The sequence below is a fragment of the Mchenga conophoros genome, linkage group LG3 (genome assembly GCF_057382185.1).
Source record: "Mchenga conophoros isolate Kocher_MC1m ecotype Shallow Benthic linkage group LG3, M_conophoros_male_GT1.1, whole genome shotgun sequence".
NCBI classification, from domain to species: Eukaryota; Metazoa; Chordata; class Actinopteri; order Cichliformes; family Cichlidae; genus Mchenga; species Mchenga conophoros.
The window spans coordinates 30,630,308-30,658,026 of record NC_140528.1 but is presented as its reverse complement, the minus strand read 5'-3'; the positions used below and the strand labels follow the sequence as shown (position 1 = coordinate 30,658,026).

The 27,719-nt window shown below is 40.8% G+C and overlaps 1 protein-coding gene across 1 annotated transcript; it reads right to left on the bottom strand.

Moving 5' to 3' along the window:
• Window positions 1-1,615: 1,615 nt before the first annotated feature.
• On the bottom strand, window positions 1,616-27,218 carry LOC146578112 (protein NLRC3-like). The gene is made up of 10 exons (XM_085257626.1): window positions 27,092-27,218; window positions 22,197-22,434; window positions 20,739-20,780; window positions 17,556-19,350; window positions 14,870-15,043; window positions 14,524-14,610; window positions 12,525-12,698; window positions 9,819-9,992; window positions 2,943-2,989; window positions 1,616-2,767 (listed from the first exon to the last, which is right to left on the bottom strand). The coding sequence occupies exons 2-10, from the start codon at window positions 22,426-22,428 to the stop codon at window positions 2,175-2,177; spliced, it is 3,318 nt and encodes a 1,105-aa protein (XP_085113752.1). The 5' UTR covers window positions 22,429-22,434; window positions 27,092-27,218; the 3' UTR covers window positions 1,616-2,174.
• Between the last annotated feature and the right edge of the window lie 501 nt (window positions 27,219-27,719).

The window sequence follows — 27,719 nt, the reverse complement described above, 5'->3', positions numbered from 1 at the left end:
GCTTGACACATCATATCGTTATAATCACAGAGCCTATTTCACTTGAATCCACTTGATGGCGCAGTAGAGCAAATGAATTATCACAATGCTTCGAACCACGAGTCAACCAGGGGTCCGTTCTTCGTACCTCGCTTACTACATCCAAGATCAAATCATCGCGCCAACTTTGAGCTCACTATTCCGGTTCTCCGAACACACCTGTTGTTGACGATTAGTATAGCTGGATGAAGTAATGTGAGATCACTGGGTGGCTCAACAGGGGCTACGCATCGATAGTAGAAACATTGATCGGCAACCCTTTGATTGGTCGGTAATTTAATAATAATAATAATAATAATAATAATAATGGATTGGATTTATATAGCGCTTTTCAAGGCACCTAAAGCGCTTTACAATGCCACTATTCATTCACTCTCACATTCACACACTGGTGGAGGCAGCTACGGTTGTAACCACAGCTGCCCTGGGACAGACTGACAGAAGCCAGGCTGCCATATCGCGCCATCGGCCCCTCTGGCCAACACCAGTAGGCGGTAGGGTAAATTTATTATATTATACTAAATTATATTATATTATATTATATTATATTATATTATATCCTCTTTCACATTAGAGCCACGACAGGACCCACTAGAACATGGGAACAAGTAAAAGTGAAATATAAGAATATTCTACAGAATGGTAATATTTATCACTTATATTGCTTTTCGTCTCTTGGAAAGAGACCCTGAAATAATCTGTTTGTTTGTTTATAACAGTAACCAAGAAAAGGGCAGAGCAACAAAAGACAGGTGGTGGTCCTGCACCCCCTCGTCAACAAGTTGGTTAAGTGAATAATACCCTCACGGGAAAATCGATATCTCTCTATGAGCACACTGTCGCGCTGAGCTAAAGGATCCTGTCTATCCCGCAATATACGCTGAATTCTGAGGACTCTCCTTATCAATCTTGCACCTTCCTCAATGGGTGGCTCGCGTATACGGACAGGACATGGCTGCGACAGGCTTCCCAAATCCACCTTCGCTTTTATAGCCGTGGTCTCTCATCTTGATTACACGAAGTAATTTACTATTACTACTCTGTAAAAACTGTGACTAGAGGTTACTTAAAAAAGTTATGGCAACAAAGTGACACTTGAAATAATTAAGTAGATTTTAATTTCAAAAGATTTATGTAAAATGTAGAGAAAATGTTAATTAAATTCAAATAGAAAACAAAAGTAGATATTAATAGATTTAAACTGTAAATATGTGTTGGATTTAGGGTCAAAATCTCAAACTGAAGGTTGAAATTGCCCAACTTTACCAAAAGAAATAATTGATATAAAATAAGTCTCTGAATAATAAGAGAAAATGAAATGAATTTAACTTATTTTCTGAGTAAAATGAATCAATTTCACAAAGAAAACATCAAAACGGTAATGTGTTTTATTGTGGAAAATAAAACACGGTAATTTATAAAATAACATTTTTCTGCTTGTATACACTGAATTCTGATCAATAATCTCCTGATCTCCTAAATACATTCCTCTAAAATATGAATTACATCTGTAATAATCACATACATGTAATAGAATGTTAATAGTACATTTCCCTTTTTTAGGAAATGACCTGTATGTATCTGTGTGACATCAATGAAAGAATCAAATATGCATTATCTTTAGTTACATTGATAATATTTATTTATGGTAAAACAGTGGTAAAATATCGCTGTTGCTTTCGTATACATGAAGTGGACATACCTGAGTTCCCGTGATCTAATCCTGTTTACATAAAGTAAGCCTGCTCCCAAGCAGGTTTACGCTTACGGATCTGTTGCTATGACAGCAAGTCCCGGATGAGCTTCAGAGAACCGAACGATCCAAGATCACGCGAAATCGTCAACAATCTAATCCAGCTAACTTACTTAGCGAGGTACGAAGAACGGGCCCCAGTTGGATGGAAAACTTCAGTTCATCACGAGGCTTCACCTCACCATCACTAGGTGAGAGTAGGGACGGGTATCGTTTAGATTTTATCCGATACCAGTGCAAAACCAGTACTTTTGAAACTGTGCCGGTGCTTAAAGAATGGAGAGCACAAACTTTGTCCAAAAGCCTCTCATGTTTAGCCGTTTTATTTTTTGTAAAATGATAACAATGTTTCTCTAACAGGAGGACACTCTTTACACTCAACTCAGCACAGGGACACTGAGGAACAAGGGGACCTGAACCAAAACCCAGGATAAAGAGTTTCAGTGAATGTGGTGTTGAAGGTGTGGAGGTGGATCAGAGTGTCAGAGGAGACTCTGTAGAAGGACAGAGTGCCAGCAGGACAGTCCACATACACTGCTACTCTGTTAGAGACAGAGGAGGAGGAGGAGGAGGAGGAGGAGGAGATGGATGTATCCCACTTATTGTGCCAGACGGAATGAGGACCATCATCAGAGCAGCACAGACTCCAGGACAGATCATTGTGTCCAAACATACAGTATGGGGAATAGAAACTGGCAAGCGTAGCAAACATACCAGATTTTGATAATTGACACTCTCGTTTCCTTCTAATTCTTCTGTAACTCACTGCTATATCAACCCTTCCTCTCCACTCGACCTCCCAGTAACAGCGACCAGTCAGACCATTTCTACACAGCAGCTGGCAGAAATAATCAAATCTGTCTGGATGATCAGGATATGACTGAACCTCCTTCACATGTGTCACCTTCCTGTTGTTGTCAGATAGTTGGAGGTTTGTGTGAACTGTGTTTGTGTCGATTGTGAGTTGGCAGGAATCTGATGGAGAGAACAAACACAATCCAGCTGCAGTTATTGATCCATCATCTGTTCATTGATTGACACTTTGATGATGACTCCTGACATCAGAGATGTGAATGAGTGATGTGACAGTTTGAAGATGGTTGAATGTGTGCTGCTTTGTTTTCATGAATCACATTAAAAACACACTTACACTTCCGCAGACCTGGTCTCAACCATCGGAGTCCAGCAGGCTCCACCCTGAAAGGAGGAGGGGGGTCAGACCAGCACAGTCTCTTTCAGCATGCACACATGGACACATGGCTCTCATATACAAATACACTTCAGCCCATACGTGGATCAAACTGCTGATGATTTGGGCTGATCCTGGATCTGTCAGTACACTGAATTGAACAAAATATGAGTGATTCAAACTGACCTTCATTGTCTTTATATTCTTCTATTGTTCTATTTAGCTGGAAATGACCCCCCCCCCCCCCCCTTGCCTTTGCTGCTCTTTTTTTATCCTTTGTGTCAGTGTGGGTACTGTACATAACCCCTGACCTCTGAGTGAATGCAGCTTTGTTTTCATGGGTTTTAATGTCACCTATAACCTTTTCATGTTCTGATTTAACAGCAGATTTCACCACGTGCACACAGAGAAATGTCTGCATCTGTCACACGATCAGTGGACCATATATTTGTTTTTTCAATATTTCATGTTGAAACTATTAAGGGACTAGTGTACAGTGGAACCCCGACTTACGAATACCCCATTTAACAAAAAATTCAAGTTACGAAGGCGCAGCAAAACGCAAGTACGGAAACCAAGGGATTGTCACATGATTCGGAAGGCATTATGGGCATTCTAGGCTCAGCCAATCAGAGCCAGCGGATTTCGTTACTCGGGCATTTTGCCGGAACACAAGCAGAAATATTGCCATTCAGTGCCTTTGTAACTTGCGTGAAACTTGCGTAAGTCGGGGTTCCACTGTGTGTGTCTGTGTGTATATATATATATATATATATACAGTGGGGCAAAAAAGTATTTAGTCAGCCACCGATTGTGCAAGTTCCCCCACCTAAAATGATGACAGAGGTCAGTAATTTGCACCAGAGGTACACTTCAACTGTGAGAGACAGAATGTGAAAAAAAAATCCATGAATTCACATGGTAGGATTTGTAAAGAATTTATTCGTAAATCAGGGTGGAAAATAAGTATTTGGTCAATAACAAAAATACAACTCAATACTTTGTAACATAACCTTTGTTGGCAATAACAGAGGTCAAACGTTTACTATAGGTCTTTACCAGGTTTGCACACACAGTAGCTGGTATTTTGGCCGATTCCTCAATGCAGATCTTCTCGAGAGCAGTGATGTTTTGGGGCTGTCGCCGAGCAACACGGACTTTCAACTCCCGCCACAGATTTTCTATGGGGTTGAGGTCTGGAGACTGGCTAGGCCACTCCAGGACTTTCAAATGCTTCTTACGGAGCCACTCCTTTGTTGCCCGGGCGGTGTGTTTTGGATCATTGTCATGTTGGAAGACCCAGCCTGGTTTCATCTTCAAAGTTCTCACTGATGGAAGGAGGTTTTGGCTCAAAATCTCACGATACATGGCCCCATTCATTCTGTCCTTAACACGGATCAGTCGTCCTGTCCCCTTGGCAGAAAAACAGCCCCATAGCATGATGTTTCCACCCCCATGCTTCACAGTAGGTATGGTGCTCTTGGGATGCAACTCAGTATTCTTCGTCCTCCAAACACGACGAGTTGAGTTTATACCAAAAAGTTCTACTTTGGTTTCATCTGACCACATGACATTCTCCCAATCCTCTGCTGTATCATCCATGTGCTCTCTGGCAAACTTCAGACGGGCCTGGACATGCACTGGCTTCAGCAGCGGAACACGTCTGGCACTGCGGGATTTGATTCCCTGCCGTTGTAGTGTGTTACTGATGGTGACCTTTGTTACTTTGGTCCCAGCTCTCTGCAGGTCATTCACCAGGTCCCCCCGTGTGGTTCTGGGATCTTTGCTCACCGTTCTCATGATCATTTTGACCCCACGGGATGAGATCTTGCGTGGAGCCCCAGATCGTGGGAGATTATCAGTGGTCTTGTATGTCTTCCATTTTCTGATGATTGCTCGCACAGTTGATTTTTTCACGCCAAGCTGCTTGCCTATTGTAGAGTCACTCTTCCCAGTCTGGTGCAGGTCTACAATACTTTTCCTGGTGTCCTTTGAAAGCTCTTTGGTCTTGGCCATGGCGGAGTTTGGAGTCTGACTGTTTGAGGCTGTGGACAGGTGTCTTTTATACAGATGATGAGTTCAAACAGGTGCCATTCATACAGGTAACGAGTGGGGGACAGAAAAGCGTCTTACAGAAGACGTTACAGGTCTGTGAGAGCCAGAGATTTTCCATGTTTGAGGTGACCAAATACTTATTTTCCACCCTAATTTACGAATAAATTCTTTACAAATCCTACCATGTGAATTCATGGATTTTTTTTTTCACATTCTGTCTCTCACAGTTGAAGTGTACCTCTGGTGCAAATTACTGACCTCTGTCATCATTTTAAGTGGGGGAACTTGCACAATCGGTGGCTGACTAAATACTTTTTTGCCCCACTGTATGTATAAAATTCCCCACCCGCCGGTCAAGGGCAGTCAATCCTTCAAGCTCGGGTCCTCTACCAGAGGCCTGGGAGCTTGAGGGTCCTGCGCAGTATCTTAGCTGTTCCCAGGACTGCGCTCTTCTGGACAGAGATCTCCGATGTTGTTCCCGGGATCTGCTGGAGCCACTCGCCTAGCTTGGGAGTCATTGCACCTAGTGCTCTGATTACCACTGGGACCACCTTCACCCTCCACATCTTCTCGAGCTTTTCTCTGAGCCCTTCGTATTTCTCCAGCTTCTCGTGTTCCTTCTTCCTGATGTTGCTGTCATTCCGAACCGCTACATCGATCACTACGGCCGTCTTCTTCTGTTTGTCTACCACCACTATGTCCGCTTAGTTAGCCACCACCATTTTGTCTGTCTGTATCTGGAAGTCCCACAGGATCTTAGCTCGGTCATTCTCCACCACCCTTGGGGGCATCTCCCATTTTGACCCCGGGACTTCCAGGTTATACTCGGCACAGATGTTCCTGTACACTATGCCGGCCACCTGGTTATGGCGTTGCATGTATGCCCTGCCTGCTAGCATCTTGCACCCTGCTGTTAGATGCTGGATTGTCTCAGAGACATCTTTACACAGCCTGCACCTGGGGGAGATACTGGTCTGCCAGTAGCTGGTGCTTTGCGTTTTGCGGGTGTCTCTCGTCAACTAGCAGCTGGTTCATTTGTGCCAGGGCCTGGTGCTGTCCAACTCTTCATATTGTTCTCATATTGTTCCCCTGCCCATGCATATCAACCGGATCTGAAGCGTTAAGATTGGAATAGAACATTTTAAACTGGTCATTAATAGTTTTCAGATCGGACGTCTTTTCTCCAGAGGTTTTACAGATTTCAGAAATTGTGTTAACTGATATGGATTGCTTAATTTGATGTGTCAAGATTTTTCTGGCTCTTTCCCCATGCTCATAGAACTTTTGCCTTGATTTGAAAAATAAATGCTCTCTTTTGCTGAATGGACAGGATTTTGTTTAGTAATAATTTTCTCTTATAGAGGTCTGGTGTTGGATTTTCTACATATAAGCAATCAATCTCTTTTATACTGTTAGCTAGGTTATCTGTGAAGGTTCTCAGTCATCGTAGTATAAGAAGGAGCTTGGAAAGAAAAGCGTCTGGACTTCGTTATGTTGCTTGCATGATAGGGTGGGGACAGGTTTCACCCAAAACCCTGGCTGATTGTGACACCCCCCTGTTTCACATCTTGGCTCATGTGATTAGGTAGAGGATCATCAGGGGTCCTTTTGTCCCTCTTTGGAGGGTTATTCCCACTGCATTTAAATCTGGGACTCTCCGCCATTTTATCTTAGAATTGAAGAAGCTTCTCGGATGAGAGGTGAAACATCTTCAAGCAACTTAAAGAAGTCCAGACGCTTTTCTTTCCAAGCTGCTTAGACTGTTGGCTAGGTTGTTCATTTGTTTTAAGTATTTCTTTTTTTTTAAAAGGTTGCATATGAAATTATCTGGCCTCGAAGATAGGCTTTTAAGGCCTCCCACATAAGAGTTAATTTCATTCCTTGGGTTTGATTTGTCTCTCAGAAATAGAGTATTTGCTCAGAGACCATTGTTTTTGGTTAAGTTGGGATGTTAAAGGTATAAATAATCCGGTTAAATGCACAAGGGTATTTATTCATTTAAAATCATTGTTGTATATCTGCAGGAAACACACCTCCGATCAAGTGAACAAATTAAACTTTAGTATTTAGCATAAAAATTTGAGGATAGATCACGTGGTGTTGCTATTCTAATTAGGAAGGGCATTCCATTTATTCCACTATCAACTGTAGCGGATACCAGAGGGAGATGTATTATTATACAGGGCAGTTTGTATAGGAAACAAGTAACTCTTTCAAATGTATAAGGACCAAACTGGGATGACCTAAATTTTATAGTACTTTTTTAAAGAACCTCCCAGATTTAACAGAGTCCCATTTGATATTGGGTGGTGACTTTAACTGTGTGCTTAATCCTCAACTTGACAGATCAAATGCAAAAGCTGACAGCAAAAGTTCTGCAATTCTTTTTGCAATCTTACACTTTTTTGACCCCTGGAGGAATAAAAATCCTACATCTAAACAATTCTCATTCTTCTCACCAGTACACTGGTCATACTCACGGATAGATTTTTTGTTGTTGTAGATAATAGAATTCTTCCCAAGGTTTTAGATTGCCCATACAACTCTATCTCAGACCATAGTCCAGCTCAACTAGATGTTAATTTCTATAAATCCCCCAGTCAAAAACCCACCTAGCAGCTTCATCCTTTACTCCTAACTAAAGACTCATTCCTCAGCTTTTTTTTTTTTTTAAAGGTTTGTCATCAGATTTGAGGTGTTACCTCCTTTGCACAGTATCACAGTATCACCTTAAAGCACTTGTTGCAGGCTGCTGAGTTTGCATCTTTTGCTGTGAAGTATAGCCAGACTTTTGACCGCTTTGCCTTGGGCATTTTTAATCTGTAACTCTGCTCTAAAATAACATATGTACCTGGGCCCGCCTACTATCCTTGCAAAGGTAAAATTATTGGCTAGAATTCTGACATCTCAGGGAAAAAAAGGCACCAAAATAAAGCACCGAAATGTGCGCTGCTTTTGGGTCTGATTTTTGACATACACCAATTTTTATGTACTGCAGGAAAAATAAAAATAAATATTATAATCCAAATTTGTAATAAAGTGTCACGATCCTGGGGCTTTTGACCCAGCGTTTTGAGTATTAATTTACATTCCTGTTATGTTTAAGCCCTTTAGGTTTTCTAAGTTAATTTTATAGTTGGTATAGTTCTTTGTTATTAGATTCCCCTTTTGTCTTCCAACCCCTGTTAAGTCACCCTTGCCCTTCATGTGGTCCACGTCTGTGTCTTGCGTTGTCAAGTTCAGGTTGTCATGTCTGTGTCTCATGTTTCCTGTTTTATTTTGAAGAGGTCTTGCGTTTCTATGGTCACTGTATTTAGTTTTACTCTTTCCCTGCGAGTTCATTATGTTCAGGTGGGTTGTGCTGTTTTGATCTTTATAGTTATTATTTCCCTAGGTTTCAGTTATGGTTATCATAGGTTTAGTTCTTGAAATATGGCTTCACTGTGTTCCATGTTGTGTCTACTGTGCCTTTCTGTACCATGTTTCAGGTTCCTATGTTCTGTCTCCCCATTTTCTCTTAAGTTTACATGTCTAGAGTTCAGTCAGTGTGTTGGCTGTTTTGCTTTGAAGGTTCGTGTCTCATGTCAGTGTTTCTAGTTTTGCTTCCCTTGTCTCATCCAGCCTGATTACTCCCAGCTGTGCTCTCCTTCTGTGTCTCATTCCCTTGTTATCCCTCAGTGTATTTAAGCCCTGTGTTTCTCTTTGTCAGTGTCGTAGTCTCCCTCATGGCCGTTTCCCTTTGTGTCAGTTTATCCATGTCCCAGTATAGTTTTGTTATATTTTTCGTGCTATTCTGCAATAAAGCAGCTTTTTGAGTTTCATTCCTACGTAGTGAGTTGTGGGTTTGGGTCCTTCTCCTGCCTCCACACAGTCGAAACATGACAAAGCATTTCCAACAGTGTAATTTGAGTTCTAAGCATCCCAGAAAACTTATAGAAATACACCAGTAACTATTTAAACTACTTAAAACTAGTTACCAGTTTTAAAGGGTTAATCCAAATACTTAATCTGAGAACAACCAACCGCAGCAATACCACCCAGTAACAACTCAAAAAGTCACCAGTCCTGACACGTACATACCGTCCAATCAGCTCATCTCTCACCAACCAAACACACTCTCAGCATCTGCACCTGTACTTTGCTCCAACCTGTCTCTCTTTTGCAGGTATCCCAGTGTATATACTGTCCTCTTTTCCTGTGCCTGACTCCGTGTTTCCTCATCGTGAGTTTTGCATTTGGCTCAATAAACCCTCTTTTTTGTCACATTATACCTATATGTCTTCCACCTTGGTTGTCTCTAAATTTGTTTATTTACTGGATTGTTTTTGTTCCATTATTGCATAATGTGTGTTGGCTTTTCAAAGCAAATTGTGACCTTTGTATTTGAAAAGCACTAAAATACATTAATACAGTTACATATCTGTGCATTTAATGGCAAGCAGCTTTTAAATGTTATGAAAAGATCTCCCTGTAGTTGAGAGTTTGTACCACAGCCTTTTCTTTTAATAAATCTAAGATAACAGTTTCCCCTGCTTACAGTGGTTGTTGTATCTAGGATAAATATTAATTGTTGCTCTCTGAATAGAACAATTAATATAATCCACACTAAATATACCGAGATATCCATAACTTTTTCCTGGAAAACTTCTCTCTGAAAACCTCTTACATTAGTATGCCTTATTGATTTGTTCATGTCACATCTGCAGGAAACAAACAGGAAGTGAGTGAAGGACAGAGAAATGTTTCCAGCTCTTCCTCCTCTATCAGACATCCTCTCCATACCTGAGAGTGTCCAGTCTCCAGCATGGATCCCTCAGTCCAGCCGACAGCAGCTTCATTCCTAAGCGGCCTGGATGATTGTAGCTCAGGTCCAGCTCTCTCAGATGGGAGGGGTTGGAGCTCAGAGCTAAGGCCAGAGAAGTACAGCCTTCCTTTGTGATCAGACAGCCTGACAGACTACAGACACACAAAACAACAATCCATCTGTCAACAATAATTTTCTGTTTGTCATATACAAAAACATCTATCCATTTACATGCATTAAATTTAACTTTATTTATAAGTGGAATTCCCAACAGACAACAGCTGTTTAACAGTGTAAGGTAACAGCCTACAATATTAGAGAGAAACCCCCAACTATCAGACTATATCCTCTGATCAGCATCACCGTTGGGTGACGGTGGGAAGGAAGAACTCCCATTGACACAAAGAGCATCCCAGTTAGAACAGGCTCCAGGAGGAGCATCTACCATGACTGGTTGCCAGGTGAGGGGAAAGAGAAGAGATGATCTCAGTGAGACAAGAACAAAACACAAACTAAGAAAAAAGAAGAAAAAGTTTAAGGACATGCAGTAGTGGCACATAAAAGCATCAGAAATGAAAAGAGAGGAGTGCAGAAGAAAGCAGAGTATCTTGGGAGGTCAACCAACAGCCTGAGCATATAGCAGCATAACTAAGAGATGATTCAGAGAGACAAAACCTCCACCTTTGGACAATTTAGAATGAGTATTCTATGAGTATTCTAACCCCTCCAAGTGCATGCCGACTGGATCTGACCCAACAAAAACACTTTTAGCCATTACTCTTTGTGCTAAGAGAGGAAATAGAATGGAAATTAGCCATGTGACATGATGTAAAGAGCATGGTTGGTTGACAGCTACAGAGCTGCTGTTTGAATGTCTTGCCTTCCAGCGCTGAGGAGACCTTTAACAGAATTATTTGCGCTGTACATCTAGCCTTGGCATGTTGTCATGTATTGGAGTAATACAGAAGGCAGAGTGACTGAACCTCTAATTAATCTGATGTAATAAAGTGCAGAATAAAACTAAAGAAAGGACTATGTCTTTTAAAATGTCCATTTGGCCCCATCAGGCCTTAACTTAACAAAAAAGTTATCAATAGTTCTTTTCATCTTTTCTTATTACCCACAGCTACATCCACTTCTGCCAGGCCTAGGCTACTCACTAGGGCTGGGTATCATCACTGATTTCCACAATCCATTCGATTCGATTCAATTTTGCCTCAGACAGTCAGAAATAATATCATTCTGATCATTTATCAGTACTGACACTTGTGAGACTTTATAGGAGGTGTGAGCATCACAGCAGATGCCTTTGTGTCAAAGAAACTGAGGATAAAACACAGAACATGAAGATTTTCCTGACTTGGCTCTTTATAGCAGATAACCTTAAAAATATTCTGCAATTTAACGTAATTTTAAAAATGTTTACATTTTGTCAGTATATTTTTGTCCGAGGTCACTTAAGTAAGAAAAAAAAAAGAAAGGAAAGAAAGAAAGTCACCGACAGCGCTGTAAACAACGGTAGACTGATGGGTAATAAGCGAATGAATAATGCAAAAATTAAGATCTGAGATGAGAAACTGTTCGTGAAATACACAGAGACAGAGAGCTGTGCATGAAGTGTTATTTTCTTGTGGTGGAAGCAAAACAGCAAAATTAAGAGTAGTTTAATGACGATATTTATCAAATGTGAAGTGTAGTTTCGATCTTCTTTTCTTGCTGGATGTAAACACAAAGCTCAGACCCGACGCCTTAGAATCAGTAAGCTGTCGGCTTTCAGCTTCGTCGGCTTGTCCAGCACGGGAAGTCGTGTGAGAAAGACGAGAAAGAGAAACCTGATTCTGAGGTGACGTGTCCACTCTGTGTTTACGTCTTAGTGTGGAATCCGTTTATCTGTTCTTATTTGCTGTTTGGTGGTTGTTGAAAAAGTTTTTGAGCCTCATCTCTTTATTCAAGCTACTCACCTCTCTCTATCCACCTGCACTTCAACTAGACCACATCCAATCAGAGAGGTCCCGCCCCTGATTATCTGTAATTGGTTTAGACCACGATAGGAATGTAATGTGTGTCGTTGACCACACAGAGACTTTCAGAGTTGAAGAATTTTCTTTTTTCTTTTTTTACTCAAACAGTTGGTCGCAACGGTGCGTCCTAGGAGTATTTTAGTCGGACCATTAACAAATTTGGTTGCATTTGTTAATGGTCCCATTTCCGCTGCTTGTATCCGCGATCTCGTTCTTTCGGTCACTACCCACAGCTCGCTACCATAGGCGACGGTAGGGACATAGATCGACTGGTAAATTGAGAGCTTCGCTTTTACATTCAGCTCACTCTTCACTATAACAGACCGGTACAGCCACTGCACCAATCCGTCTGTCGAGCTCCTGCTGCCTTCTACCCCCACTCGTGAAGAAGGCCCCCGAGATACTTAAACTCCTCCACCCCAAAAGAAACCTCAACATGTAATTTGGTCATGTTCGGCCTACCAGTATAAAAGGAAATTGGTATCTTTTGTACACAAAATGACTATATATAAGTTTATTAGTGCATGAAGTAATTTTTGGAATCCAAACAAACAAATAAAAACTGTCACACATTAAAAAAAACCTCTTAACAATTCTTATATTTGTGCAACAATAATAAATCACATTTTAAATGATCATCTGTGGAAAGCTTTGATTCTTGACCTGAGAGTTTCAAGGTTACATTGTGGACTCTCCACTGCAACAGACAAAAGCTTGACTCCTGAATCCTGCAGGTTGGTGTTACACAGGTCCAGCTCTCTCAGAATAGAGGACTGGGAGGTGAGAATTGAGGAAAGAGTTTCACAGCTTGTCTCTGAGAGGTTACAAAGACTCATTCTGAAAATGAAAAAACAAAACAAAAAACAAAACAAAAAAACAAACAAACACTGGTGTTAACTTATAATCAGTGTGGAGCTATTATCAAAATTTAATACCCTTTTTTCAATAATACTTCAGGAAACAAAAACTGGCTTTTTTAGTGACTTGCAAAAGTATTCGGCCCCCTTTTCCACATTTTTTCACATTACAGCCACAAACATGAATCAATTTTATTGGAATTCCACACTACATGATTCCATTCTTTTCTTTTTTTTTTTTTTTTTTTTTTTTTTACAAATGTTAGATATTATTTTATGCCATGTTAGACCCCTAATTAAAGATTGTGAATTATTATGTAGTTTTAGTTTGCATTATTCTCCTGAATTAGAAGAAGCTGATAACTATTGCATTAGTTAAACTGATTTGCATTACATTAAACTGCTGACTTGTTGTGAATGAATGATATTGTTTAGGATGCATTATACTGCTGAGTTATAAGAAATACTGTTCGCAGAAAGTCATCGCCTTATTTGTCTGATTAGAAGAGAACATGCTGGAGTTTTCTGCCCCATCTCAGCAGGAGCAGATAAACAGGGAGCCAAGGTCGTAGCTTAGGCGCCGTGTGAGAGAAAAGCATGTGAATGTTTAGGCTTTTATGATAAGGTGGGGGCACCAGAGGCTATAAGAGTTTGATCAATGCTCCACCATTTTGAGATCTGAGGCTGTCTGCATCAGTGTCCATCTCCCACGCGTGTGATAATTAAAATCATCGTTTGACTTAACCCGGCCGGACCAGTGTCGTTATTGTGGTTTTTCCTCTTGTATCCATCCCCAATATTTGAACTCGTAACACAAATAAATAACTGCAAAGTGGGGTGTGCGTAATTATTCAGCCCCCTTTGGACTGAGTGCAGTCAGTTGCCCATAGACATTGCCTGATGAGTGCCAAAGACTAAATAGAGTGCACCTGTGTGTAATCTAATGTCAGTGCTAATGTAATCTAATATAAGTACAAATACAGCTGCTCTAAGATGGCCTCAGAAGTTGTTGTCTAAGAGAATATTGGGAGCAACAACACCATGAAGTGGAAAGTACACACCAGACAGGTCAGGGATAAAGTTATTGAGAAATTTAAAGCAGGCTTAGGCTACAAAAAGATTTCCCAAGCCTCTACTCAATTTTATTTATATAGAGCCAAATCACAACAAAAGTCACCTCAAGGCGAACATCCCATGGAGCACTGTTCAAGCAATCAATCAGAAATGGAAGGAGTATGGCACAACTGTAAACCCACCAAGACAAGGCTGTTCACCTAAACTCACAGGCCTAACAAGGAGAGCGCTGATCAGAACTGCAGCCAAGAGGCCCGTGGTGACTCTGTGAATCTATGGCAAGATTTGAAAACTGCTGTTCACAAACACTGCCCATCTAATCTGACTGAGCTGGAGCTGTTTTGCAAAGAAGAATGGGCCAGAATTTCAGTCTCTAGATGTGCAAGGCTGGTAGAGACAGACCCTAAAAGACTGGCAGCTGTAATTGGAGCAAAAGGTGGTTCTACAAAGTATTGACTCAGGGGGCTGAATAATTACACACACCCCACTTTTTAGTATTTTATTTGTAAAAAATGTTTGGAATCATGTATGATTTTCGTTCCACTTCTCACGTGTACACCTCTTTGTATTGGTCTTTCACATGTAATTCAAATAAAATTGATTCCTGTTTGTGGCTGTAATATGACAAAATGTCAATACGTTCAAGGGGGCTGAATACTTTTGCAAGCTACTTGTACATCAAGAAATGAATGAACTTTAATTGGTTAATTCTGAAAACCTCTTTATCTGACCTCAGAGTAGACAGCTTGCAGTTTAGATTCTTCAATCCAGCAGAAAACGTTTCACAGCTCATCTCTGAGAGGTTACAGAGACTCAGTCTGAAAAGGAAAACATGAACAATTAAACAACACTCATGTTAAACTGTAATAAGGGTGTAGTGAGGAGCTACTATGTTTAGCAATGTCTTTTAGAGAATCTCTAATGTCTGGGGTTAAACAGGTTAAAAATGCAACAGTTTTACTAAGACATATTACAATGTGATTAAAAATTTATGGGCTACAAGTTTTTAACTGTTTAATTTTATCAGTTGAAAACAAAAGAAAAACAATAACAAAAACTGAGTATAACTGATCTGACCTGAGAGTATTCAGTTTACAATGTGGACTCTCTATTGCTGCAGACAGAAGCTTCACGCCTGAATGATTTAGGCTGTTGATACTCAGGTCCAGCTCTCTCAAACTAGAAGACTGGGAGCTGAGAACTGAGGACAGAGCTTGACAACTTTCTTCTGACAGTTTACAGACACTCAGCCTAAATAAAAGAACAAAAGATGACATTTGTGACATTTGTTCAACCTTGAAAAGAAAAATAAATATACTGGAGGGCACTACAAGACATGGTTAATTAAAAATCTCTAAATATAAGTGTTAAATGGAAGAAAACCCTTTAACTTTTCTTAATACAAGCATAACTACAACCCTTTATTGGAATGTAATTTAATGACAGGCTTGTAGATTTAGTAATAAAAGTATACCAGTATGTATTACAATACTTTTTGGTCACTTCCTAATTCTAATGTCTGTCATAACTGTTGGTCGATGCAACTCAACATTATCCGTACTTGTCACATACTGAACCTTTTTTTATAATATGCTTGTTTCAGGAAGCATTCCATCTTTATGAGCTCCATCTCCTCCACCCTCTGCTTATAAAATTTTGAATACAAACTTTAAGTCTCGTAGAAGAAATAATTTCTGGCCCCTGGATGCAAGTAAGATCTTCTGATTCCTGACTGTGAAATATAATAGCGGAGGTCTTCAAAAGTTGATTCTGTTCATCTGGACGTAGCATTTTCAGTGGGAGAAACATTTTGTCACTCATCCAAGTGACTTCTTCAGTCTCAGCTGACTGCAGGTTTCCCCAATCTTATAAACCGTACGTTTGCATAATGACTAAAACCAGGCCACTGAGGGAACAATGGGCTGGGAGGTCAGTTCCTTAATCTTAATTATGCAAATTCTCATGACCATTGATCAACAACCACTGACAAAACGCACCGATCAAAGACCACTGATCAATGGCCATGAGTATAGAGAGTCAGTATGGTTTACCAAAAATACATAAACAGGGTGCACCTTTAAGATCGATTGTCTGCATGATCAACTCACTCACCTATAACATCTCCCAAATTTCTGGCTTCGATCCTCAACCCGCTGGTGTGCAGCTCTGAACACCACATCACTTGACTTTAGGGCAGGGATAGCTCAGTAGGTAAAGTGGTCGCCCCATGATCGGAAGGTCGGCGGTTCGAATCCACTTAACGGCTACCCTGAGGTACCCCTGAGCAAGGTACCGTCCCTACACACTGCTCCCCGGGCGCCTGCTTAGTGGGCTGCCCACTGCTTCACTGAGTGAATGGGTCAAATGCAGAGAAAAACAAGTATATAAAGTATCCATTATTATTATTATTATTTACTTGCATCCCAATCACGGAAAAGTTGGAGGTAGTCTGTAAGAGATTACAGGATGACACCAACCTCAGCAACAGGATCACTCTCAGCTTCGTTCAAGTGTGTTTGCTTTTGGAGCTGTGTCTTCATTCCAACTACTTAACATACAAGGGTCAGTTCTACAGGCAGAAACATGGGTGTGCCATGGGCTCCCCAGTTTCACTCATCATGGCCAATTTGTACTTGGAAGAAGTGGAAAAGAGGGCTTTGCTATCCTACCCTGGAACACCACCAAGCCATTGATTCAGATATGTGGATGACACCTGGGTGAAAAATCAAATCTCAGGATTTTCCGCAATTCACGGATCACATTAATAATAATGGATTGGATTTATATAGCGCTTTTCAAGGCACCCAAAGCACTTTACAATGCCACTATTCATTCACACACTGGTGGAGGTAAGCTACAGTTGTAGCCACAGCTGCCCTGGGGCAGACTGACAGAAGTGAGGCTGCCATATCGCGCCATCGGCCCAACACCAGTAGGCGGTAGGGTAAAGTGTCTTGCCCAAGGACACAACGACCAGGACAGAGAGCCCGGGGATTGAACCGGTGACCTTCCGGTTACAGATACGCTTCCCAACCCCCTGAGCCACAGGAGTGACCGTGGCTCAGGGTGGACTGACATATCAAATTCACCAGGGAGGATATGAAAAGCGGCAGGTTAGCCTTCTTAGACTGTGAGATTTCCATCAGTAATGGGGGACATCTAAAAGCTGACGTGTACCGTAAACCTACACATACGGATCAGTATTTAAGGTTTGACTCTCATCATCCACTGGAGCACAAACTGGGTGTCATTAGGACGCTACAACAAAGAGCGAACACCATCCCCACTAACACAGCGGAAACCTGCAGTAAGCTGAGACTGAAAAAGTCACTTGGATGAATGACGAAATGTTTCTCCCACTGAAAACGCTACGTCCAGATGAACAGAATAAACTTTTGGAGATTTAATTTTCTGGATGATCGAGAATCCATCAAGACATAATAGTAGAGGGCACAATTCTAACAACAGCGTAATTCTAGGTGTTTAATGTGAGTATCAGCATACTTATAAGAATAATTGAATAAAACAGTGTTCATGTTAAAAGATGGATGTAAAGGCGATGAGCTGAAATGCTGACATAAGTGGAACGTCTTTGCTTTCTGAAATTGATCATTTATAATGTCATTTATAATACAATTTTTAAAAAGATTTTGAATGCTGCAGAACCCATCACAGTTTTTGGATTTGTTAATTGCTAACCTGATTTTTTTGTTAAGTAGAATCAACATTTCAAAACTAAAGCTATGATCACATATTTACTTACAGAGCTTGGTTGGAGGCTTTGACCACTGGCAGCAGCCTCAGAAGAGCCTCCTCTGAAGCAGAGTATTTCTTCAGGTCAAACACATCCAGATCTTCTTCTGATGACAGTAAGATGAAGACCAGAGCTGACCACTGAGCAGGAGACAGATAATTTGCGGAGAGAAGTCCTGTACTCATGCGCTGTTGGATCTCCTCCACTAGAGAACAGTCATTCAGTTCATTCAGACAGTGGAACAGATTGATGCTTTTCTCTGCAGACAGATTCTCACTGAGCTTCTCCTTGATGTACTGGACTGTTTTCTTATTGGACTGTGAGTTACTTCCTGTCTGTGTCAGCAGACCTCGTAGAAGAGTTTGACTGGTCTGCAGTGAAAGACCCAGGAGGAAGCGGAGGAACAAGTCCAGGTGTCCATTTGGACTCTGTAAGGCCTTGTTCACAGCAGTCTGGTAGAAGTGTTTCTCTGAATATTCTTTCATTTCAGACTTCAGGGAGGTTGTTTGTTCATCTTCCAGCAGATTGAGTCCAGAGTTGATGAAGGTCAGATGGACATGAAGAGCAGCCAGAAACTCCTGAACACTCAGATGGATGAAGCAGAACACCTTGTCCTGGTACAGTCCTCTCTCCTCTTTAAAGATCTGTGTGAACACTCCTGAGTACACTGAGGCTGCTCTGATATCGATGCCACACTCTGTCAGGTCTGATTCATAGAAGATCAGGTTTCCTTTCTGCAGCTGATCAAAGGCCAGTTTTCCCAGAGACTCAATCATCTTCCTGCTCTCTGGACTCCAGTGTGGATCTGTCTCGGCTCCTCCATCATACTTGACCTTCTTCACCTTGGCCTGAACCACCAGGAAGTGGATGTACATCTCAGTCAGGGTCTTGGGCAGCTGTCCTCCCTCTCTGGTTTCCAGCACATCCTCCAGAACTGTAGCAGTGATCCAGCAGAAGACTGGGATGTGGCACATGATGTGGAGGCTTCGTGATGTCTTGATGTGGGAGATGATCCTGCTGGCCTGCTCCTCATCTCTGAATCTCTTCCTGAAGTACTCCTCCTTCTGTGGGTCAGTGAACCCTCTGATCTCTGTCACTCTGCCAACACACTGTGGATGGATCTGATTGGCTGCTGCAGGTCGTGTGGTTATCCAGAGGCGAGCAGAGGGAAGCAGTTTCCCCCTGATGAGGTTTATCAGCAGCGCATCCACTGAGGTGGACTTTCTAGGGTCAGTTAGGATTGTAGTTTTGTGGAAGTCCAGAGGAGGTCGACACTCATCCAGACCATCAAAGATGAACACAACCTGGAAGTCTTCAAAGCTGCAGATTCCTGCTTCTTTGGTTTCAGTAAAGAAGTGATGAACAAGTTCCACCAAGCTGAACTTTTCCTCTTTCAGCACATTCAGCTCTCTGAAAGTGAATGGAAATATGAACTGGATGTCCTGGTTGGCTTTGTCTTCAGCCCAGTCCAGGGTGTATTTCTGTGTTAAGACTGTTTTCCCAATGCCAGACACTCCCTTTGTCAGCACTGTTCTGATTGGTTTATTTCTTTCAGATGAGGCTTTAAAGATGTCTTCTTGTCTTATTGTTGTTTCTGGTCTGTCTGGTTTCCTGGATGCTGTTTCAATCTGTATGACCTCATGTTCATTATTGACCTCTGCAGTCCCTCCCTCTGTGATGTAGAGCTCTGTGTAGATCTGATTCAGAAGGGTTGGGTTTCCTGCTTTAGCGATGCCTTCAAACACACACTGGAACTGCTCTACCAGGTTAGACTTGAATTTAAGCTGACAGTTTTGAAGAGCCTCTGAATTTGAAACAGAAGATGATATGATTGGCCAATTGCCATTTATGTAGTGTGAATAACTTCATTTATTTGCCTCTTGGTAACTTTTGTTTAGATCTCATCAGATATTTAGGATTTTTTGAACTATGGTCCAAAAACTTCTATTTTTAATCATTTTAATTTATTTAACATTAAATTGCAAGAACAGACACCCCAATGTGCTTTATATTGTGAAGTAAAGACTACAATAATATAGAGAAAACTCCAAAATTCAAAGGACCCCAGTGATTTGATGAAAGTGGTCTGATCATTTAGTAATTAATCCTTTGTAGTATATCATTTATTTTTTTAAGAATTTCGGGGTGTGCTAGCTAAGCTTGACCTTCAGATAAGCATACCCATGTTTCAGCTGTCTCAGCCTGACACTCTCTGACTCAAGGTGTGAAGTTGTTAGTCACTTCTTGTTCTCATTCAGTGAATATACAGGTAGAAATGTCATAGAATTTGAGATTGTGTTCTACACTGCTGAAGAACAATCATATAGAGTAGGCTCAGATGGTATCCATATCCCCCCTTCACTTTTTTCACTTTTCTTATGTTGCAGCCTGATGCTATAGTCATTGAAATGACTTAGTCCCCTCGTTAAAGAACAGAAATTTTTGTAATTGCAGTCTCAAATCTTTTTGAGAATGATGGAGATTTTCTACTATTCTTCTTTGCAAATCCTCTCAGACTCTCAGTGAGTTACTCTAGAACATTTGCAGAGTTGTCCCAAAGCCACAGCTGTGATGTCTTTATGTAATTATATTTATGTCATAAAAAAAACAAAATTAGATATGTACACAAAGTAGAACTCATGCACTTTTGAGTGGATGTGGAGCCCAAAGAAGGTCAGGGTTCTAATGTGATTGGTTTTGCTGTGCAGCTTTGGAAATACTGACAAGTGGCACTGGATGATTTAATGTTAAAGAAATATTTTAAACCAGAAGATTCAGAGGCAAGTTCTGAAGCCTGTGCACGGCTGGCTGGCCCATTAATCTATTGTACAGTATTACATACTGTAACTTCTATGAGTAAAGCAAAAATCATCATAATGAGAAGCACACATCACTCCAAAGAAAATTGTTTCTTAGTTAACTGAGTAAACTTGCCATTTTTGGGAGCATTTCAAGTTGATATACATCAATACAACCATTATAGCCCAAATTGTAATATGTCTGCATTAAGTGCATAGTAATTACATAAATTGCAAAAAAGTGCAATAAACTACAAAATTTTTTTAAAATTGTTTTTGTTTTTTTAACATATATTTCTAGAGAAATTTAAGAGGCTTATCCCTCAAAACTGTAAATACAAAAAAGTTGCACAAAATAGTTTCACACCACAGGAACAAACAACTAAATTCTTACCTTCTGATAAACGCGATGAAACTTCCTGGGCTGACGGACTTCCTGTTGGAGGAAAGTGTCTCTTGAATTATGAACTGGTCTCTTTAAAAATGAAAACCTGCTTCACTTCAAAATAATGTAAATATAACATTTGTACTAAAAGAACCTGATTAGAGAGGCGCAAAATTAAAAAGTCAGACTAAAACTGTTTAATACCTTCATAATAGAGCTAGACGATATGGCCTGAAATCCATATAATTGGAATCACGTGCGGTAACGATATATATTGCAATATATTCTTTTCTTCTTTATAGCGTATTTTCCACACTATAAGGCACACTAAAAATCCATTAATTTTCTCAAAAATCGAGAGTGTGCCTTATGAATGAATTCTGGTTGTGCTTACTGACCTCGAACCGATTTGGGCGTGCAGAAATCTGTTAAAAAATGTTTTAGTAGAACTTTGGTGAGCTGCACTGCTTCCTGCCGTAGTGAGGAGCTTTGCGGAGTAATCTGGTTGCAAAACTCCGTCCGCTTCAGGTCCCAAAGTCAAACGAACACTGAGAGTTAAAGACGGTGTAAATTCTTTGATTTTTAATAAAATCATCAGCGTTGCTGCTTTAGCAGGTGTAACAATTAAGTTTTACATCCAGGCATCCATGGAAACAGAATTTATTAAATTTAACGGAGTTACAAGTTAACAGTAACTAAACATGACATACCATGTTCTGACTCAGAGATTTTTGAAAGTAATTCAAACGTACAGCTCTGCTATCACTTCCAACATAAATGAAGACAGAAAACTAAACAGCAGTGGCGTTTGTAGGGTTACTGAAGTTTGGCTAGCTGGTATATAATGTTGTGCTACGTGATTGCTTGTGACACAGCTATGTTAGCATAACATAAACAGTGAAGCTGGAGGATGAACGCTAACTTTTTTTTCTCCACTCGATAAAAGTTAACGTGAGGGACTCTGGTGGTCAGGGACAAATGCAATCGCATAGCAGGATGCTATACACGGGCCAAACTTCAGTCAGGAGAACAACTGAGATCATTCATCCACAATACGAGGTTAGTTATTAATATACTGCAACAACATGGGAACAGAGCAGCTGCGAGAGAATTCAACATTATTGAATCAATGTTATGGAAGAAGCGCAGTTTTTGGTTTTCCACATATTTCAAAAGTGTTTCATCTCTTTGCTATAACTGTCGCCCGCCATAATTTGCAGATGATAATGGTTGTAGCCGCTGCGATGCTTTCAACCAAAACAGACGCAGCTTGATGACATCATCAATATGCGCTATATAGTCAAAATCTCTATCGTTGGCCAAATTTATATCGCTTCTATCGTATATCGTTTATATTGCACACCCCTACTTCATAAAATAAATTGTGACGATGTCATGTCTGCATACCGTGTTTGCATATCTGTGTCTGCATACCGTGGGTGTTTGTTTCTCTTTCCTCTGACTGACCTGCATTCATCTTCTTTAAAATCGACCTCGCCACCTCGATCACGTGGTCTGAATACGCCTGCACCATCACTTCTACTGTTTTCAGTCTGTCTGCGTTCTCCAGCAGGCTCTTATAGATTTTGGTGAAGTCACCTCCAGGTTCATACTGCAGGTAAAAGTGGAAAAGCTTCAGCTCCTCCTCTCCCAGTTTCTTCAACATTTCAAGCAGCTGCACTGGTGAGGGCTTCTCCATCTCTGACTGTAAAACATGAGAATATGTGAATCACGGTTTCATCTCATCTATTTTTTTTAACTTATTTACTATAGTTCACAACAGATTACATGTTTAATCTGAATTATGGGAGACACCTGCCTAGTCACTGTTTCAGGGCTCCTCCTCAGTGAAGCTGCTGTCGTGTTTCCAGTTTCATTTATTGTGAACTGTGTTGCTGTTTTGCTCCTGTTGTTCTGCCTCACCTCGTTGGGGCTTTGGATTTGTTTTGGTTTTATTTAGCCAATTCTGAACTATTGTCTGCACTCCTGTTTCTGTGGCTGGCTAGAGTGATCTTCTGCCGCATATCATCAAATATTGCCTCCGCTTGCTTCTCCCAGAGTGCGGGGAGCTGCACCGGACTATGATCAAGGCTTGAACAATTGCAGTAAAAGCTTGGTTGGACTCGTGGGGTGCAAGTTTCGTATGCATGTGCATGTGCGCGGTTTGTTTTATTATAGATTAAAGTTTTTTTAATTTCTTTTTATTATAATCTGTAGCGAGCTTGTGGCTCGGTGTCATTTTATTCTTTTAGCCTGTTGTCCCATGCTTTTATATTTTTTTGTGAACGGAAGATGCTCCAGTTGCCCTGGGACCATAGGTGGTTGGTCGTCTTCACACTTTCCTTTGTACAGCACTAGGTGCAGGCTATAGTGTTTGTTCCCTTTCCGTGTGATTTTCTTTTGGATCCACAGCTGCTGCTAAGTCCTAGTTCAGTGATTGTTTTATTGTAATTTAGGACACTGTCAACAACAACGCTGCATTCAGTTTTCTTATTGTTTTATTCATTATTTTATTCAGATTACATTAGATTAGATAAAAATTTATTAATCCCTCTGTGTTATAAAACTGTGTTATTATTTGAGCTAACCTGCCTCAGGGTGCATCCTTGAACTTTTTATTTGCTTTTATCCCCCTTTTTAAAAAAATAAATATATTTCCTGGGGGTGAAATCCCCCTTGGTGGCATTGTCTTTTTATTATTTTTTAATCTAACCTCTCTGACCACTTAGTCACACATATTTGATTTAGTGGAAGTTACGGCACCAACTGTCAGAGAATCCAGTAATCCAGTTTTGAGATCTCCAAATGTTGATTCTGTTCATCTGGACGTAGCGTTTTGTGGGAAAAATGTTTTGTCACTCATCCAAGTGACTTCTTCGGTCTCCAAAATCAATCAATCTATATTTATAAAGCACTTTTCATACAAAAATGTAGCACAAAGTGCTTTATCCAACTCACTCCCCACACTCTCATTAACATAAATGATCATGGATGCATACACACACATCCCCCCCCCCCCACACACACACACACACTTAAAGAGTAAAATTGGGCTGGGTACACATGAGCCAAGTGAGGAAACACTATCACAGGGAGCTGTCTGCACCGGGAGCCGGTCACAGACTGCAGCCTTCAGGCCGGGCACACAGCAGGAGGAAGCCCCCCAGCCAGGCTGAGACTGAAGAAGTCACTTGGATGAGTGATGAAACGTTTCTCCCACAAAATGCAGATGAACAGAATCAACATTTGGAGATTTACTTTCCTGAATGATTGAGAATGCATCAAGACAGTTTTGAGATCCCTTCCCAGACGCCTTAATGCCCACTTAAATCCTGGGCCATCTGACCTCAGGAAATCACATGATAGGGTGGGGCTAGTTTTCACAATGAGCTCACCCAAACCCTTGGCTGATTGTGAAATACACCCATTTTCACACCTCGGGTTGTGTGATTAGGTAGAGTTTCATTAGGAGGTCCATTCTCACTTTTGGGGGGGACACCCCCACAAGGCAAAATGTAGGACTCCACCATTTTACCCTAGAACTGAAGAAGCTTCTCGGATGAGAGGTGAAACATCTTCAAGCAACTTAAAATGTCCAGATGCCTTTTTTCCTTCCAAGCTCCTTAGACATCCAAAAGTTGATTCTGTTCATCTGGATGTAGCGTTTTCAGCGGGACAAATGTTTCGTCACTCATCCAAGTAACTTCCTCAGTCTCAGGTCATTTCCTTGATCATTAATATGCAAGTTCTCATGACCACTGATCAATGGCCATGAGTACCATTCACATAGAGTTGGGGAATGGCTGCAATCACAGCATTGTAAGATGGGGACAGATGTACCCTTAGGCTCCCTCCTCGATTCAGAGATGGCCTTTCCTTTTTCCATTTTGACTCCACGCTCTAACCAGCGTTCCTCCCTGTCCAGGATGTGAACATCCTCATCATTGAAAGACTGTCCACTGCCGTGTAGGTGTAAATAGACTGCAGAGTCCTGGCCTAAGGTAGCGTTTCTGTGTTGTGCCAACCACTTCTCCAGAGGTTTGGTTTCTCTGATGTATAAATCCTGACAATCCTCCTGGCACTTACCAGCATACACTAAGTTACTCTGTTTTCTTTACTTCCCGATCCAGGATTCAAAGAGTATCAGCAGAGTTAATGTGTTGGAGAATTGGACATTCCAGTTCATTCAAACACAGCTGCAGTCAGAGAAAAAGATGTAGAGACAGAGGAACATCACGTGACTCAAGAAGAGTTATTTAAACTGTATAGACACAGAAGACAGCAGCATCGCTTGATGCCTTCAGTGACCATGTTCCTGTTAAACACAGTTACATTTTTAACAGGTTTTGGGGGTTTTTAAGGTTTTAGTTTTTTTTACTGAAAATCATTTCAAGAACTTCTTAGTCACCGTTATGTTTTATTGAGTATGGTCATTACTGTTTTCTGCTCGGTGACAGAGGAAGTAGACTCTTTAACTTCCTGTGGTCAAAGTCATTAACTCTTTAATGTTTCTCCCAAAATCAGGACTCACAGAGAAAAAAATCAAGAAAAAAAACAGGAAGTGTGTTTGCTAAGCTGTTGCTATGTGTGCTGATGTCATACAGGCTAGGTTGTGGGGGAAGTATAAAACAGAGAAACCTCAGGCTGTTCTCTTCTTCCTGTTCTGGTCAACGGTCATCTTCCTGCCCATTTTTTATGTGCTAAAAATAAATAGATTTTGATTTGATGTAAAGGCCAATTCTAATTTTTCTGCATAATCCATCACACAAAATGTAATCAAATGGAAAAGTCTCTTTTTTTAACTTGTTTTATTAGTTTTAATCTTCTAACTTTATGCATCAACCAAAAATGTAATTATATGCAACATTCTCTGACTAGAAGAAATTAGTTTAACATTTAAACCTGTTTTCTACACATTCCAACACATAAAATAAAATAGTTTAGTGTTTAGTATAGTGTTTACACTCAGTCTTTCAAATAGATGCAAGTAAAACACAGCAGAAAATAAATAAAATCAAAGACTAGCGGTCCTGTTGCTCTATTTTCACCTGTAAAGCAGGAGTGGGGTAGGCGGAGGTTAACTCTGTGCTTGCTTGGAAGTTTATGGGTTTTTTTCCGCTGTAAAAAGAAGTTTTCTTCCCACGCACAGCGGACACTAATGTTTTTGTCACTTTTTATGGAATCAAACTCAAAGTAAGGTCAGTACTTCCACGCTTTAAACGCTGCACGCTCATACTCTCTCCCGCACTCGATATATGATCCACTGTTGATGTGCACACAGCTGTTGTCACGAACGTCGCACTCGCTTACGTCACTGTCGTGAGACATTGTCGCAAAAAAATCACGGTTTTAGTAACGCAGTAACGCAGCGTTCCTACGGGAAAGTAACAGTAATCTAAGTACCGTTTTTGCAATAGTAATCCCTTACGTTACTCATTACTTGAAAAAAGTAATCAGATTACAGTAACACATTACTTGTAACGTGTTACTGTAATCCGATTAATCAGATTTCACCATCTCTGGTGTCAACCCATCCTCAACAACTCCAAATGTTTCCAGCTGCACATTCATCACATCAGGAAAACAATGGTAGCAAAACTGACCAAAGGCTCATGTTTGTCTGTGAGCAGCATCAATAAAACCCCTTTGGCCTCTCCGCTTTTCTACAATTCCCCCATGGGAGAGGTTGGTATCATTTCTTTTCCAACACTGTACAACACTGGCTAAATACACATTATATGTGTATTTAGCCACCCCGATGTTACTGGTTGTCTTTTCAGTACAATTATTATGCCAGATTTTGCTAGATGCTGTAAATGTGTAGTACACATGTGCTGCATATGTGTTATAGGCACTCTCATTGCTAGCATGAATAAATAATTCCTGCTAGTTTAGAAGTTGTGATGGGTTGAGCTAACGTTCTTCCCTATTGTTTGCATTTGGTTGTAGGAGCTGGAGCAAGCAAGTTAATGACTTGGAGTCTTTCCTTTCTTTTACCTTTCTTTGGTAGGAATGTCGAATTTTGTGTTGTTTTTCTCTTATCTTGTCTCAAATATGTTCCATGTAAGTTTGTACTTGATGTTTAATGTAAAAATAAACGTGCACCCCTTTTCTACAAATTCCCCTGTGGGATGAGTTAATTACTTGTAGGTCTTTCTTTCTTTTTATCTTTCATTGTCAAACACAACGCAGGGATACACCGGTTACATTATCACACTCATTTGCACAAACAATAAAAGGGGGAAGAGCGTTTAACACTGGGCCTCGTTGGTCCAGGTGCGAGTCCATTACCGTGAACTAAGTGCTGGAACTAAGCTGCACACAGCTGATACCAGGAAAACATTACAGCTTGCTTCACTTACCTTCACGTGGCGCTTCACAGAGAGTTATCAGCATCAGTTAGGAGAAACGGGAAGTTCAGGACAGAAAAAGTCAAGTTTGAGCAGGAAGAAAACACCCATAAAGTTGTGTGAGGCCCTCTCCACAATCTGAATCGTTAGAAACTGTCTGTGCTACATTCAGGTGCACCTCGGAAACTCCCAAATCTCAGGCAGGTTTTCCAAAGGAGATTTTATTTCTGCTGGTTTTCCTGTTTGAAACACAAACATGTGTCATCACTTCGTTGCTCTTCTTAGTTTGAATATTTCAGCACTAAACTGATTGTCTAATGATTATATTTGAAGAATTATTACTTATGGCAGCAAAGTTTGAATGGAGCTCTCTGTCTGTGCTGATTTGTCGCCCTCTGGAGGTCAAAGCACAAAGTGCATGATGTCACTATAACCACCAGAGTGACAGGAAGTGTTTTTAATTGACTGAAACACTGAAATGATGCTAACGGCTGTCGTTAGGCTCACTGACAGCAGTGGTGATGTGTTCATGTCAAACACTGGATCAGGTCAGACTCCTTCATCCTTCTCCAGCTTGAGGCCGCCCTCAGACCCACAGGAGCTCTGACCTTTGACCTCCTGTGACCTATAAAAATGTTGT